General features: G+C 44.1%; 1 protein-coding gene across 1 annotated transcript in view; it reads right to left on the reverse strand.

The window, feature by feature from the left end:
* The window catches only part of LOC124612541 (tensin-4-like), a 661,402-nt gene that overhangs the window by 113,985 nt on the left and 531,240 nt on the right, over window positions 1–16,177 (reverse strand). The window contains exon 2 of the mRNA XM_047140851.1: window positions 1,850–1,948. Coding sequence (XP_046996807.1) covers window positions 1,850–1,948 — 99 coding nt within the window. The remainder of the gene's footprint in view (window positions 1–1,849; window positions 1,949–16,177) is intronic.

A 16,177-nucleotide genomic window follows, 5' to 3' on the forward strand; every position in this document is an offset into this window, starting at 1 on the left:
GTATGTGCAAGTGTCACGGCTCCCATCTACGATTACACACTTTTGTTGCCGCGTCACGTGCCCGCAGCAACACCAGGCGGCATCCAACGTCGGGGTGGAAGTGGTCATAATTTTTTGGCTCATCAGTGTATAGTGTAATGCTCATAACCAAACATACTGCAGAAGCCTTTTGAGGAACCATGAGATTCTAACACTTACTTATGATATTTGTGGTTAATATTGGGAGTGAATTTGGACTGAATTCTGCTTGGCATAATACCAATACTAGAAGAAGTAAAAATAATTTTGATACAGAAAACTAATATATCTCTGTAGGGTTCACAATGGTGTTTTGTATCTGATTCAGAAATATATACTGCAGAGCCAAAGAAACTGGTTCATCTGCCTAATACTGTTTAGGGCCCCAGCGAGCACGCAGAAGTGTCGCAACACGACTTGGCACGGACTCGACTAATGTCTGAGGTAGTGCCGTACGGAACTGACACCAATAATCCTGCAGGGCTGTCCATAAATCCGTAAAAGTACGAGGGGGTGGAGATCTCTTCCGAAAACTCGAGGCAGATTAATCTACCAAGACCCGTACGAGTTCGGGCATAGCGTGTGCGTTCGCACACAAGAAGGTCAATGGCCGGGAAGCCATATTTTACCTATATATGACGGTAGTATCTGTTCCCGAAAAGTTACCGTAGATGACCATGCAGCTTTGGTGCCACGAGTAATGAGTATGCTGGGCAAACGTCCATTAGGCGCACTACGAATGTAGTGGTGTGGACATGCTGGGAATGTGGGTCTCACGGGGAGCGTGCAAGGGATAAGTCCCTGCAGGCGCACTATCCTCCGTGCACTCGGTGGCTCATCTTGGGTCGGACAAAGAGATGTAACTGCGTGTTTACATGAAGTGTGAATATGCAAAAATCAGGACGTATCGCAACCACAAGAAGCACTACGGCAACATGCTGAAGGTCATTTTTGAAAGAATGGGTGTCGGTTAAATATGTGAAACCACTACAACACCTTGAACGAGAACGAACAGAAGGGAATTAAAAGTCACTTGTGTTCTTATTATTATTTACTATTACCTTGCTTCCGGAACTTCTATGTTACACGAACAGTTTTTTTCAAAACCTTTTGTTCAGAATTACTCGTGTTCGACTTCTAAAGATGTTGTGTGATTCAAGAAGAATTGTTAAGTTTTACCAGTGTTCAGTTTCTACTTAGAGAAGAGGTTTCTTTGTCTTTCTTACATCAGAGAATGGGAGTTTTGTGATAAGATTTCTGCACACTTAGTGCTATGACCCAACAGGGGACATGAAAAAAGGGGTGGGAGGGGTTTGGGCCTCGACGCACTGGCAGTGCGGCGTGTACCACGCCCTGACCATCCTTAAAAAAAAAAAAAAAAAAAAAAAAAAAAACAATTACTGTATATATTAATGCGTTGTGTGATAGTGCACAATTTTCTGAATATAAAAAAAACGACGGATAGAGCGTCTGCCATAAAAAAAAGTAGTAATCGTCAAAAAAAAAGCGTGTTCGGTCAGAGGTTTAGCTGCCCTTTGTAATAAAACAAACTGAGTTAATAGATAAAAATACAAAAAAAATGGATAGAGCGTCTGCCATGTAAGCAGGAGATGCCGGGTTCGAGTCCCGGTCGGGGCACACATTTTCAACATGTCCCCGATGAACATCAACGCCTGTTTGCAGCTAGGCTGTCCATTTAATTATCATTTCAGAACACTTATGTACCCAGAACCGCATGCGATTAGCTTGTACAAAGCGAAGCTGCGTTAGTACCGGCGGTGTTGCCGCTGACTTGCAGCAGCTCGTGGGAGCAGAGCAGCGGGTGGCTTACCCAGTGGTGAGGAGGGGGCGGTACGTCCCTGCGCTTGTGCAGCTGCGCCGCGTACGCCATCCGGAACGCCTGGCCCACGGCAGCGTGCAGCTCCTCTGCCTGAAACACAGCACACCGTCAGCTGGCCTCTCAAGAAAACAGTACATAGCGCAAAAGGGTAGTGCTGGGAGCTAGGATTACAATTTTGGTTCATTCAGTTACCGCTTCGTCACCCGCAGGTTTTCGACGAGATTAGACCGCACATCGGGAATTAATAGACTTTGAAAGGGAAATGTATCGGAAATAGGAAAATTCAATATTCTGCGATCCACAGCGCCAAGAGTGGCCGACAGCACCATATTTCAGGCATTACCTCTCACCACGGACATTTAGTGGCCGACGGTATTTACTTAACGATCGAAAGCATGGGCGTCTGCGTAGAGTTGTCAGTGCTGACAGACAAGCAACACTGCGTGAAATGAAAAATGAATGTGGGACATACGACGAACGTATCCGTTAGGACAGGGCGGTGACATTTGGCGTTAGTGAAACAGGGCAGCAGACCAACGACGCGAGTGCCTTTACTGACAGCACGACATCGCTTGCAGCGCCTTCCCTAGGCTAGGTATCATATCGGTTGGACCTTACACAATTGGAAAACCTCGGTCTGCTCAGATGAATCTGGATTCCAGCTGTTAAGAACTGATGGTAGGGTTATAGTGTGTCGCAGACTCCATGAAACCATGGACCCAAGTTAGCACTGAAATTTAATACATGCATATGACGGCCAATGATCCTTTCAGACCACCAAGCACGAACTCTTACGGTAATCGGAAAGATGCCATGAGAAATGAGGCTAATGACTAGGAGCACTCCATCTGTTAGTGTGTACTATAAGGTGAGTATTTGGGTCTGTGTTAGTGTGTACTATAAGGTGAGTATTTGGGTCTGTGTTAGTGTGTACTACAAGGTGAGTATTTGGGTCTGTGTTAGTGTGTACTATAAGGTGAGTATTTGGGTCTGTGTTAGTGTGTACTATAAGGTGAGTATTTGGGTCTGGCGGGAGCCATCCTGGGGAAGTCCGTGCTGTTGCAGTGACCACTGTGTTTGGATGGCTTGGTGGTCAGCGTATCTGCCCAGTAAGGCAGGAGGCCTGGCTTCGAATCCCTATCCAGCACTAGCACACTGGTCTCGCATTCGGGAGGACGACGGTTCAATCCCGCGTCCGGCTATCCCGATTTAGGTTTTCCGTGATTCCCCTAAATCGCTCCATGCAAATGCCGGGATGGTTCCTTTGAAAGGGCACGGCCGACTTCCTTCCCCGTCCTTCCCTAATCCGATGAGACCGATGACCTCGCTGTTTAGTCTCTTCCCCCAAACAATCCAATCCAATCCTACCCAGCACAAATTTTCAATTTGCCCCATTGACAGAAATCAATGCCTACTGGCAGTTAATGTCTTTAATTCCTTTGTATCTTAATACATACAGATGGGTTCCACGATACCACCAAAGAACTGGAGTATAACAAATGAAGCTGCATACTTGACCGTTACCTACATTATAGTCTATAGGAGAAAGGCACGAATCTCGCCGTGCAGCCAGCAAATACATTGTCCATACCTTTTAGTGCTTTCTTTCGCTAAAATATGAAAAATTGTGTGGAGTTGTGATTTACAGAAATTCTTTGTTTATTAATTTATGAAAAATTGTACATTAAAACATGTAGCGCAAGGATTCTCGTTGCGGTGAGCGCTTTTTCCACCACCAGAAGACTGAAATCTCAAACACAATACACAACACAGTTAAAGGGTCAGCTTTTCGAAACCTCATAATTGTCTCCTATTATGACATAGAAGTCATAAATTTGGTTCAAAATGCCTAAAACCTGCGTCTGTATTGGTGAAAAATACTTGCCACTCTGTGACGTCACCGTCGTGCTCGGCGCAACCTCAAAAAAAAAAAGGCCTGAGCTCGGAAGTTCATGTGAGGTGTAAGGTGGCTTTTTACCCATCAGTTCATCTGACTGCTTCGATACGCCCTGCGACGAATTCCTCTCCTTTGCAAATCACTTCATCTCTGAGTATCAACTGCAACCTACGTCCTCAATTATTAGCTGGATGTATCACAATGTGTGTTTTTACCCTCTACAGGTCCCTATAGTACCATGGAAGTCGTTCCCTGATGTCTTAACAGAAGTTCTAGCATCCTGCCCATTCTTCTTGTCAGTGTTTCACCTTTTTTTTGCCTTGACGAGTCTGGTTCAAAAGGTTCAATGGTTCTGAGCACTATGGGACTATCAGTCCCCTACACTTAGAACTACTTAAACCTAACTAACCTAAGGACATCACACACATCCATGTCCGAGGCAGGACTTGAACCTGCGACCGTAGCAGCAGCGCGGTTCCCGACTGAAGCGTCTAGAACCGCTTGGCCACAGTGGCCGGCTGACGAGTCTGTGGAGAACCTCCTCATTCCTTACCTTATCAGTCCACCTGTCAAATTCTTCCGTAGCACCACATCTAAAACGCTTCTGTTCTCTGCCATACAACGCTGTGCTCCGAACGTACATCGTCATATGACTTAACGATGTTATGTTGGCACCAGATTTCGCCACAGTTCTGCCCAGCACTACCATGGACACGTCACCCCCCCCCCCCCTCCCGCCACCCTACCCACATTTTCACCCCTTATCTTGACGCCTTTGCGATGGAGGTCACAACAGCGACCCCAGCGTTGAAATAACGCTGTTTTCTTATAAGTAGCCGACGAAACATGTCAGATACACCGTCACTCAGAATCGACAAGGAAGGCCTCATCTCTGTCGTTGGAGCGTGCATTTCCACACTTTTCGCAGTCGAAAACGACAGTTTGCAGTGTGTTGAGCAACCTTTGACACTGCTGAGAGCCCCGGACGATTCAGCCTAAGGACATCGTGGGCCTGAAACCTCACTGAACGTGACAACACGCGTTTTGAGTCTAGAGCGACCGCAATTTTTGCTTTGGGTGCAGGGTGGATCCACGAGGGACCGTTCTAGAAAATCCGGCGAAATATGAAACTGATCCGAAGCTGCGAAAGGGATTTATGCTTTTTCAGCACGTTTCGCGCCCTCCTGTAACAGCATCACGTGGGAGAGGGTGGGGGGATGGAGGTGTGACATTGATACATGTATAAATAAAACGCCGAAGGGTCCCTCTAACACCACCAGTTCACCAAATACCCTCGGTGCCACCCGTACTCCTTTGTTCGGCACTGTAAAAACGTCCTGAACAAAGTCAGCCATTCACTGATTCCTAAGCGCAGATGTGATATGCAGCATAGATTAAGGAAGGGATCACCCAGCACGTAGCACGTAACAACGTTAGATTTAGCAGCGGCCTCCTCACCCGCTGTAGCTCAGGTCTGCCTAAGCATTCAAGTAACACAGGTGCTATTAACCTGTGCTGCACCTGCTAGAATTTAAGAAACATTTTCATTACTGCCCCAGTGATTCACGCTCAAGCGCGTAGTCATTCGGACACAATAAACTAGAACTGTTACACTGATTACAGTGTGGCTTTCGTCCACTGTTATATCTTTTAATGAGTGTCGTGTTGCTTCTGACAAGACGCTGTCCGCGTTTTCGAGCCACTGAAACGCTACCCCATCCAATTCATCATGACGTATATTGTGGATGGATTCTTGCGACCAGTAATTGCGCGAGTGGGTCGTTACATACGACTACCGCCCTAGTCATTACTGGTCAGAAGGTTCTCTTTTTGCAACTCGGACTAGCGACAGCAGGGCGGGGGTCGGCCGAGGCTGGGATACCGCTGAGCTTTACGAGCCTGCGATCCGCCGAGCGCCACCCCTGCTAAGTTACGTCCTCTAATTACATCCGCCGACACGCACCGCGGCTATTTACGTCTTCCCAGAATCCTCGCATCTGCAGGGAAGTCCAATCTGCGCACCGCGTTTGTACCCGTCACGAAGATTAACATCTCGCGGGCAGACTCTGTCCGATGCTATCGCAGCGGGCTGTCAGTTACAACAATTGTCCGTGATCGATACTGCATCCCAGTAAAAGCTGCGATACGATCTGGTACCCGCTCGGTGGTCGATGCAGCAGAGTGATGGATCACGCTAGGGAGGGAGGGTCGCCAGTCATACAGGCTGTGACAGTGACAAGTTCATTAAAGCCTAAACAACTGACAATATTTGGCATCGCTATCCTGAAGTATTGTACAAATGCTAGAGCGAAATACCTTTTCCGTCCTCAAAAGTTTTCTCTCACAGCAACGTCATATATATACGAGGGTCACTCCAAAAGAAATACACACTATTTTTTTTTAAATCCGTCTTTTATTCTACATGATTGAAACTTTTACAGTGTGTAGATACACTCTTTAGGAACAATAATTTCATTTCTCCACACAATTTCCATCCCTCTCAGCTGCCTTACGCCATCTTGGAACCAGCGGCTGTATACCCGCACAGCAAAATTCTGGACCAACCTGTTGGAGCCACTGTTTGGCAGCGTGCACAAGAGTCATCATCTTCAAACCTTACTCCACGAACAGAATCTTTCAGTTTCGCAAAGACATGATAGTCACATGGAGCCAGGTCATGACTATAAGGTGGGTGTTTCAGTGTTGTCCATCCGAGTTTTGTAATCGCTTCCATGGTTTTTTTAACTGACATGTGGCCATGAACTGTCGTGCAACAGCAAAACATCCTGCTTTTGCCGATGTAGTCGAACACGACTCAGTCGAGCTTGAAGTTGCTTCAGTGTCGTCACATATGCATCAGAATTCATGGTGGTTCCACTTGGCATTCTGTCCACAAGCAAGAGTCCTTCGGAATCGAAAAACACCGTAGCCATAACTTTTCCAGCAGAAGGTGTGGTTTTGATTTTTTTTCTTGGGTGATTTTGCATGATGCCACTCCATTGGTTGCCTCTTCGTCTCTGGTGAAAAATGATGGAGCCATGTTTCATCACCTGTCACAATTCTTCCAAGAAATTCATCTCCACCATTCTCGTACTGTTCGAAAATTTGCTACATACAGTTTTTTTTTTTTTTTTTTTTTTTTTTTTTTTTTTTTTTTTTTTTTTTTTTTTTTTTGTCAGCAGTCCAGCAGTCACCAATCGTTAACTCTCTGCACATTGTCTGGAGTGTGTGCAGTACGAGGCCTGCTGCTGCGAGGACAATCCTCATTATTGCCGTGCCCGCTTTCATCACGTAACCTGCTTGCCCACCGACTAACTGTACTGCGATCGACATCAGCATCTCCATACAGCTTTTTCGACCTCTTGTGGATGTTTCCCACTGTCTCGTTTTCACAGCACAGGAATTCTATGACAGCACGTTGCTTCTGACGAACGTCAAGTATAGCAGCCATCTTGAAGACATGCTGTGACGGCGCCACTCACGGGAACAGGCTGAACTAAGTTTGAAAACAAGCGGGAAGGATGTATCCTTTTCACACATGCAGAATGAAAACTGTATTTTTACAAAAATAGTGTGCATTTCTTTTGGAGTGACCGTCGTATATACAGAATATAGACTGAGAATAAAGGTAAGTAAGATGAAAGTAATGAAGAGTCACACAAATGAGATTAGTAATAAACTAAACCACCTAATAGACGAAGTAAAGGATTTCAGTTATTCTGGCAGCAAAAGAAATCTTATTAGCAAAGCGAGGAGGATGTTACTAGAAGTAGACTAGCACAGGCAAAGATGTCATCCCCCGCTAAATGAAGACACCTGTTATTCATTTCATAAAGGTCAACCCCTGGTTTTGTGCCCACATTCCGCTTATAAAGCATGACGAACATCGATGTGTTGTACCTTTCCGCAATCGTGGAAACGTCTTCTTTTATTTGTTGCGCATATTACATTTTAGATGAAAAGGGGGCGACATATGCGGTAATACTTAAGAGAACAAGTATGTTATTTCGACCGTTTTTGAGCGTGTGTCAACACTGAGAAGCTATGGAAGCCAGAAGAATTACTTTTTCACACCTGAAAGATACAACCTGTTTTTCTATTTGCAGGCGGATTGTCGTTATTTTCTGGTTAGCCGTTCAACGCTATAATGGCAAACGCAAGACGCTGCGATTGTGCTCACCATATTAGCTACTGCGGTGGAGGGAGCACGGTTGTAAAGCTTGAACTTGTCTTGGTTACATCGTAAGTCATTACTAATGCAGAACCGTATTTGCAGAGGTTAATGGCAGACCTAACATTCCCGTACAGCATTGCCGCGTTCAGTTATTGTTGTAGGTATACGCCAATAAAATGGGAAACTGCAAGTGAACACTCGATATACAAGCAGCAGCTCTCAATAAATGAACAATTAAATGTATTGTTATTGAGGGTAAGTCATTGTCCTGCAGAGGCTGTTTTTATTTTTGAAATAAACACTATTTCAAGCTTTGGCGCTAATTTCCCCAGTTACTAAATGGGAAATCGTTTAACTTGAAAAGATTATGCAGGAAAGAACGATGAAAGATACAAAACGTATCTTAACCGCTTTCTCTGCTTGCTGAGGTCACGCTCCTGTTGCTACAGTCGCCTACTTGGATCAGCATCGGCTCTGTTGATATGTTAAGCAAGTGGATTTTTTGTTCACATCTGTTTTCAACTCACTGAATTCCACCAGAGCCTTTGGGCAACAACTTCTAGAAATTAGCGACAAAACTGTAATTAACTTAATCATTTATCTCAACATTCTTCTTCTCCTTTCCTACCGTGTTCTTGACAAATGCCAAAATAAGTTCAGTGGCGTTGAAATTGCAGTGGGGCACAGGCAATCACACACGTTCAGTTCCCTTATCCACTGAATGTAATACACTTTCCATAAGGTGTTATTGTGACCTGAAGTGCGGTCGAGGGTGTTCCAGCAGGTCTACTTCAGTGAATTCCTCGTATGACGTGTGATCAGATGGAAACTCTATGCTATTGCTTTCTAGCCATTCAGTTATAAGAGTCCCCCCTCCATTTTATAGGTCGATTTTTTGATGCTAGATTATCATCACGTGCTAATGAGCCTGTTCTACAACCGCACGTCTGTTTCGTACGTTTCGAGAACACTCCTGAGCCATTCCTTGTGATGTCTGACATCATCTCACAATGGCAACCTGCACCTCCTTTTTGCGCAATAAAACATAAGCCAACATCTTGCACCAACTCATATTCGTTCCTATTATGGGAAATTATAATCGTTGTTCCAGAACCTGGAGGTGTTTGAATTTCTCGTTCCTGCTATCCAAAGTTTCCGGAATGATCGGCAGCACACCGTCTCTCAACTGTTTAGTAAATATTCCACCCAGTGTTTTGCAAGTGTCTTATTTCCCGCAAGACCTGCTCCCTTTTTCCTGCTACTCGGTTATTTTCCATCAGCACAGGTTTTTTGTTGAAGCCCAATTTCCAAATAGTACACCAAAGGGTCGTTTCACTCATACCAGGCAAGTCCTCCACTACAGTCTTCAACTTTTCCAATACTACTGCTGCAGCTGTAAACATTATTTCCCACATAAAAGCCATTGATTTTCTCCTCACGACACCCTGTACAAACTCGTCCAGTCCAAGCTTCTGTCACCTACTAGAGCACTTCTCTGGTGATTTAAGACATGAAGTTTCTCTTCATACTCTCGAAATTCTCTTTCTTGTACTTTCACTACTAAAGATACATTCAAAAGTTCTCTTTACCGGCTGTAATGCGGAACTGTTCATGCCCTGTTCTTTTTTGCCACAAAGTAAGCACGCGCACTGAACACCATGGACTCTCTACAACATCGTAAAACATTCATGGTTTCACATAACTACAAGACAACTACTAATATCACGATGACTCTATCAGTCGGGTACACAGCGAATGGCAGAACTGTTGTTTCGCATCTGACAGGAAGCGCCAATGTAAACCCTGCAACTATCGACAATAAAGTGGAAATATTTGTTCATAGCTCTCGCAACCTAACATCCATGAGCACTTGGTGCATAAAGGCGCAAAAGCAAATAAATTAAACCTGTGATTTAGAGCTTTATGTACATTTACATGTATAAACACAAAGAGCCGTGAAAAGCAACAACAGAGCTTGCCTTTACATTTTTCTTCTTGTTCATACGTATCAACATTAAGCGAAATGCAGCACTCTATGCCCGCTATTATTCCCACAGGACTGAGCCGACAGTAACGATAGACTACTGTATAGCTGTATTTTTAAACAGAGCAAAGAGAAATGTTAATGTAATAACAGTCTGGCTTCCGTGACCCTTCGGAGTTGTTACTCCCTAAGAAATGCTCCAGGAAGTACGATTTAAATACTACTGCATACGTCGCCATCTTTTCAACTAAAACGTAATACTCATACACCAAATAAAAGCAGACATTTCCACGATTGAGGCAAGGTACAAGGCTGTTCGACATACGATGTAACCAGAATGCGAACTCATAGTGTAATTTCAGCCATTATACACGCAAAACGGACAGTAATATGAAGCACAGATCTTATCCCGAGAAAAATATTTGAGAATTTATCGTTGGAGAACAGCACTGTGAATCGTGTATTATAGAAAACCCGAGCAAAATGAGAGTCCAAGTTTTTGAGATGTTGTGCTGTAGAAAGATCTCGAGATTATGTGGATTGATAAGAAACGAGGAGGTTCTCTGCACAATCGCCGAGGAATGGAATGTATGGAAAACACTAGCAAACTGCCGCAGGACAACAGAGCTGTTAAGACACGGGGGAGGGTATTTACATGGTTGTGGAGGGAGCTGTACAAGGTGATCACTACAGGACAAGAGGGAGACTAACTTAAGCTACTATGCGAGATTAAGTGGTTGGCACAGGACGGAAAGTCAATGCGGGCTGCGTCACACGAATCAGACTACTGATTAAAAAAAGAATCTTTAGTTAATTTGCTCACAGCACGACGTGTCTACAACTGATTTTGGTGAAAATGTGCAACGTCACCTGGTCGTAGCACATTCATATCTACTGAAGGTTACATGATCAGGAACCTTCGCCTGAAACGTGACTATTTTCTATGAGATGCTAAGAAAACCTCGGTTTTCACTACTCCTATAATATTGGACTCGCCACTTGCTTGTTCATCCACGTTGTGCTATCATATACATGTATATTATTTTTTAATCACTTTGACACGTTATTGTACGATATGCAGCTGCTCTTGAGTTTCTCGGCGAAATGTGTAACCCATCACAATAAACGAACAGTTGTCAAATTTCGGTGGAGAACACTACCAGACCCACAAATCTCTGGACAAAGTTGTCTTGAAAGAAAGCCAGTCAGTCTGATGTCCAGTCTTACATGAAAATCGTTGTCATTGTTGAACCTACATTTAATGCCACGAACATAGACGTACGACTTGAAGAGGAGGAGGCATCGATAGCGTTCTGAACATGGACCCGTGACCTGTGACGTATCATATCGCTCCATATCACGGGAACAACTAGTAAAACAAACTGATCGCCAAAAACAGCGACTAAGGTGGTCACATCTGACGATGTGCCGTGTGTAACACCAGAATGTTGCGCCTAGCCGCGGCCCTTAGCGTGAGTGTAGTAGATACAGTACCTGAGAGGTTTTTCACAGACTGGTACGTAGTGAACACATCAGAATGCAGCAAATAACTGACTTCGAACAGTGTTGATGTTCGGTGCAAGACGCATGGATATCGTACCAGAGATTGCACAAGAATTAGGGCTGCCGAGGTCAACAGTGTCTATCGTACATCTTCAATATTGTAATGTTCCCATACACGTAGGCCGCCACAATGGACGAGCATGTAACAAACGGATGCCACATTGTCTCCGTAAAGTCGTACGGGGCGATCGACGGTCTTCTGCGAGTCAGGTCGGTTTAAATTTGGGTCGTAAGGAACCTACACTGAAGCGACAAAGAAATTCGTATAGGTATGCGTATTCAAATACAGGATATGTAAACAGGCAGAACACAGCGCTGCAGTCGGCAACGTCTATATAAGACAACAAGTGTCTGGTGCAATTGTTAGATCGCTTACTGTTGCTACAATGACGGGTTATCAAGATTTAAGTGAGTTTGAACGTGGTGTTATAGTCGGCGACCGAGCGATGGAACACAATATCTCCGAGGTAGCGACGAAGTGGGGATATTCCCGTACAATCATTTCGCCGTGAATACGGTAAAACATCAAATCTCCGACATTGCTGCGGCGGGAGAAAGACCCTGCGAGAATGGGACCAACGGCTTTTGAAGAGAACCGTTCAACGTGACAGAAGCGCAACCCTGGCGCAAATTGCTGCAGATTTCAATGCTGGGCCATCAACAAGAGTCAGCTAACGAACCATTCTACCAAACATCATCGATATGGGCCTTTGGAGCCGAAGACCCACTCGGGTACCGTTTATGACTGGACGACACAAAACATTACGCCTCGCGCGGTCCCGTCGACATCGACAGTGGACTGTTGATGACTGACAACATGTTGCCTGGTCGGCTGAGTATCGTTTCAAATTGTATCGAGTAGATGGATGTGTACGTGTATGGAGACAACGTTATTAACCCATTGACCAGGCATGTCAGCAGGGGACTGTTAAAGTTGGTGGAGGCTCTGTAATAGTGTGGAGCGAGTGCAGTTGAAAGTGACCCCTGATACTTCTACATACGACTTCGGCAGTTGACACATATGTAAGCACCCTGTCTGATCACATGCATCCATTCATGCCCATTGTGCATTCCGACGGACTTGGGTAATTCCAGCAGAACAATCCTGATAACATTGCTATCCTGAATCAAAGTAAGAAGAATTACATGATCTTCTGAATGGAATGAACAATCTAATGAGCAAGCATTATGGACTTGGAGTGAATCGAAGAAAGACGAAAGTAATGAGAAGTAGCAGAAATGAGAACAGCGAGGAAGCTAACATCAGGATTGATGGTCACGAAGTAGCTGCAGTTAAATAATTCTGCTACCGAGACAGCAAAAGAACCAATGACGGACGGAGCAACAAGGACATCAAAAGCAGACTAATACTGACGAAAAGGGCATTCCTGGCCAAGTGAAGACTACCAGTATTAAACAGGCCTTAATTTGAGAAAGACATTTCTGAAAATGTATATTTGGAGTACAGCATCGTATGGTAGTGAAACGAGGACTGTGGGAAAGCCAGAAGAGAATCGAAGCGTTTGAGATGTGGTGCTACAGACGAATGTTGAAAATTAGGTGGACTGATAAGGTAAGGAATGAGCAGGTTCGGCAGAGAATCAGAAAGGAAAGGTATATGTGGAAAACACTGACAGGGAGAAGGGACAGAATAATCGGAAATCTGTTGACATCAGGGAATAACTTCCATGGCATTAGGGGGAGCAATAGAGGGTAGAGATTACGGAGGAAGACACAGATTGGAATATATCCAGCACATAATTGATGACGCACGCTGCAAGTATTAGGATGAGATGAAGAGGTTGGCACAGGAGAGGAATTCTTGGCGAGCCGCGTCAAGCCAGTCAAAAGACTGATAACTCAAAAAATTAAATGAAATCAAATAAAATAAAATAAATATCTATCCTATGACAGCCAGTGTGGCATATTATTGCTATTTAAAACGTTTGACTTGAATGTGAAGTACTCCAGCCGAACAGTTCTCAGAGAAGTTCCAACGATAACGGCCGACCGCCACGTCATCTCAGCCGATAGGCATTACTCGATGCGCATATGGAGGGGCACGTGGTCAGCACACGACTCTCCCGGCCGTTGTCAGTTTTCGTGAGCGGGGCCCATACTTCTCGATCAAGTAGATCCTCAATTGGCTTCACCAGGGCTGAGTGCACCCCGCTTGCCAAATGCGTTCGGCAGACCCGGAGCAACTTAAATAAATACAGTTTAAAAATTAATATCATCCGAAAATCTACGTCAGATAAATGGTAGGTAGGTATATTCGAAGTACGCCAAAAAGTGTAACAAAACAGGTAAAGCGAAAGTGAAACACTTAACTGGTCACGCAGTTCCCGCGAGAAATACGACTGTGACCAGCAAAGAGATTCCGTAACGCTGACAGCTAAGCAACGACATTTTATTTCTTTTAGGTGACGTATGGGCCAACAAGGAGGATTTAAGATTACAATGCTGTGAGTCTGAAAACTGACATTTTGCCAACTTCATCACGTCTGAACTTCACGGTCACAAGAGATATACCTCGTGGCCTGTTATCGAACACTTTCATGGGTAAATGAAGTCATCATAAAGGAACATAACAAACTAACCTGAGATTGCACGAGTCGTAATCTGGGCGCCTGCAGGTCGTAACTGGTTTCTGGCTGCACGAAAGGTCAAGAAGCGCGTGACGTGGCAAGGTCACAGCCGGCGCAGTGCAGTCTGCCGTCCAGCCACGACGCCTTCCTCCGCCGGACTCGGCAAGACGGTCTCTGGAGTGGTGCTACGGCTACTGCCGCGAAACGCGTAAAAACAGATCGCCAATTTCAAATATGTCTATTTCATTTGCTTTCATTATCTCTGATACTCTGATCTCTGAGCTTGGGCGTGTCGGCAACTTAGAATACTAAGAGCTTTGAAGCGTCAGAGTTGGGCAGTGCCAAGGTTATCTTGCACGTTTCTGGCATGTGGTCAGCGAACACACAAAATTTATTAATTCGAATGTCCTGCGTGTTTAGGTCGGAGAACTTGCTACGCAATTCCTTGTGTGAAAGAGACAGGCAGACAAACAGACAGACCGACACAGAGAGAGAGAGAGAATTTGCTGCCTACCGATTTTGCAGTGTAAAGGATGAGCTTCGCTCAGCTCTTGTTTTTGAGACACAATAATTTGTGCTAGTAGCTTTCGATGCTTCGATATAGAATTTTTTTTTTTCGATGCTGTGATGAAGATCATTTCTGACATTACGTGTCAGAAATGACCTACAACGGATACTTCAAAGCCGCATAGCACCCAGCTATTTTGTGTTGGAAATGACTTTCGTCTCATGCATTAGAGCTGCACAGCACTCAGATTTCAAGGTGTGTGTTGATTTCGTTGGAGCCACATAACGAATGTCAGTTATATATTTATTAGGTGTGCTTACCATTCAGTTGATACGCTCCGCTGCCTCGCATTATATAAAATTTATAATGCTGATACCAAAACAACAACACATACTTCAATTTCATCCTCATGAATGAAAGTACTTCTCTTGCACTGCATGATACCACCGTGAGACGTTTCTCAGCAGTTACCCACGCCTATTAAAAACAAGACACACTGCTGCACTAAACAAATTTGAAAACCAGTTGATTCAACAGAACAGCAATTGCGGAGATGGGTTAATTGCTTGCATCCAAAAATGGGGCAGTTTATTATTATTATTATTATTATTATTATTATTATTTCTTGAGAGTCGTCGTTCATTAATTGGTTTTATATTCTTCTTAACTCCGTATGTTGTGCTAATATTTTCAGCCCTATATACATCAAGAATATGGATTGAACGTAAATTAAAGCATAACACAACGAGTAGTATCAAAAATTAGATTAGTGATAAACTTAACGTTAAAATTGGTCACCACAAAGTAGCTGAAGTGGAGATATTCTCCTACTTTGGAAGTTAAATAATAAATAAAGGACGAAGTAAGGAGGACTAAGAAGGAGAGTAGCACAGGTGAAGTGGGCATTTCTGGCCAAAATAATTTTTAATTTGAGGAAGAAATTTCTAAAGATTCACGTTTGGAGCACAGATAGTGAATCATGAACTGTCGAAAAAGTGGAAAACAACACAATCAAAGCGTTTGAAATGTGTTGCTACAGGAAAATGTTGAAAATTAAATGGATTGATGAGGTAAGAAATGAGGAGGTTCTCCGCAGGATCGACGAAGGAACGAAGGAAGGAACACTGGGAATACACCAAGAAGAAGAATGATCAGGATGACAAGACGTATGTTAAGAGATGATGGTACCAGGGAGGTGAAGAGGATAAAAACTGCGGAACAAGACAGAGATTAGAATGTATCCAAAAAATAACTTAGGACGTAGGGTACATGTGGTACTATTTGATGATGATCGTCAAATCTTTAAGTGAACAATAATGGATACCCCCCCCCCCTCCCAGACATTCAAAAAATAACTTCATTCACTGTGTCCCCAGCAGAGTTAAAGACTCATAAGGGGGAAAGTTAACTCCTCTACACATCTGGTACACATTGCGATCTCCGTTCCACGATATCGTAGCACGCCAGTATAGGAGCCTCAACAAAGTGGCGTGGAGGTTTTAATGTCTACCATAATTGCAGATACGTTTAAGGTGGGTGTTGTTATTCCCGTTGCAGTAGGTTTGTTTATGGATTGTCTTTTTTTATCTGTCGTTCACTGTTGTT

The sequence above is a fragment of the Schistocerca americana genome, chromosome 1, assembly GCF_021461395.2.
Source record: "Schistocerca americana isolate TAMUIC-IGC-003095 chromosome 1, iqSchAmer2.1, whole genome shotgun sequence".
NCBI lineage: Eukaryota > Metazoa > Arthropoda > Insecta > Orthoptera > Acrididae > Schistocerca > Schistocerca americana.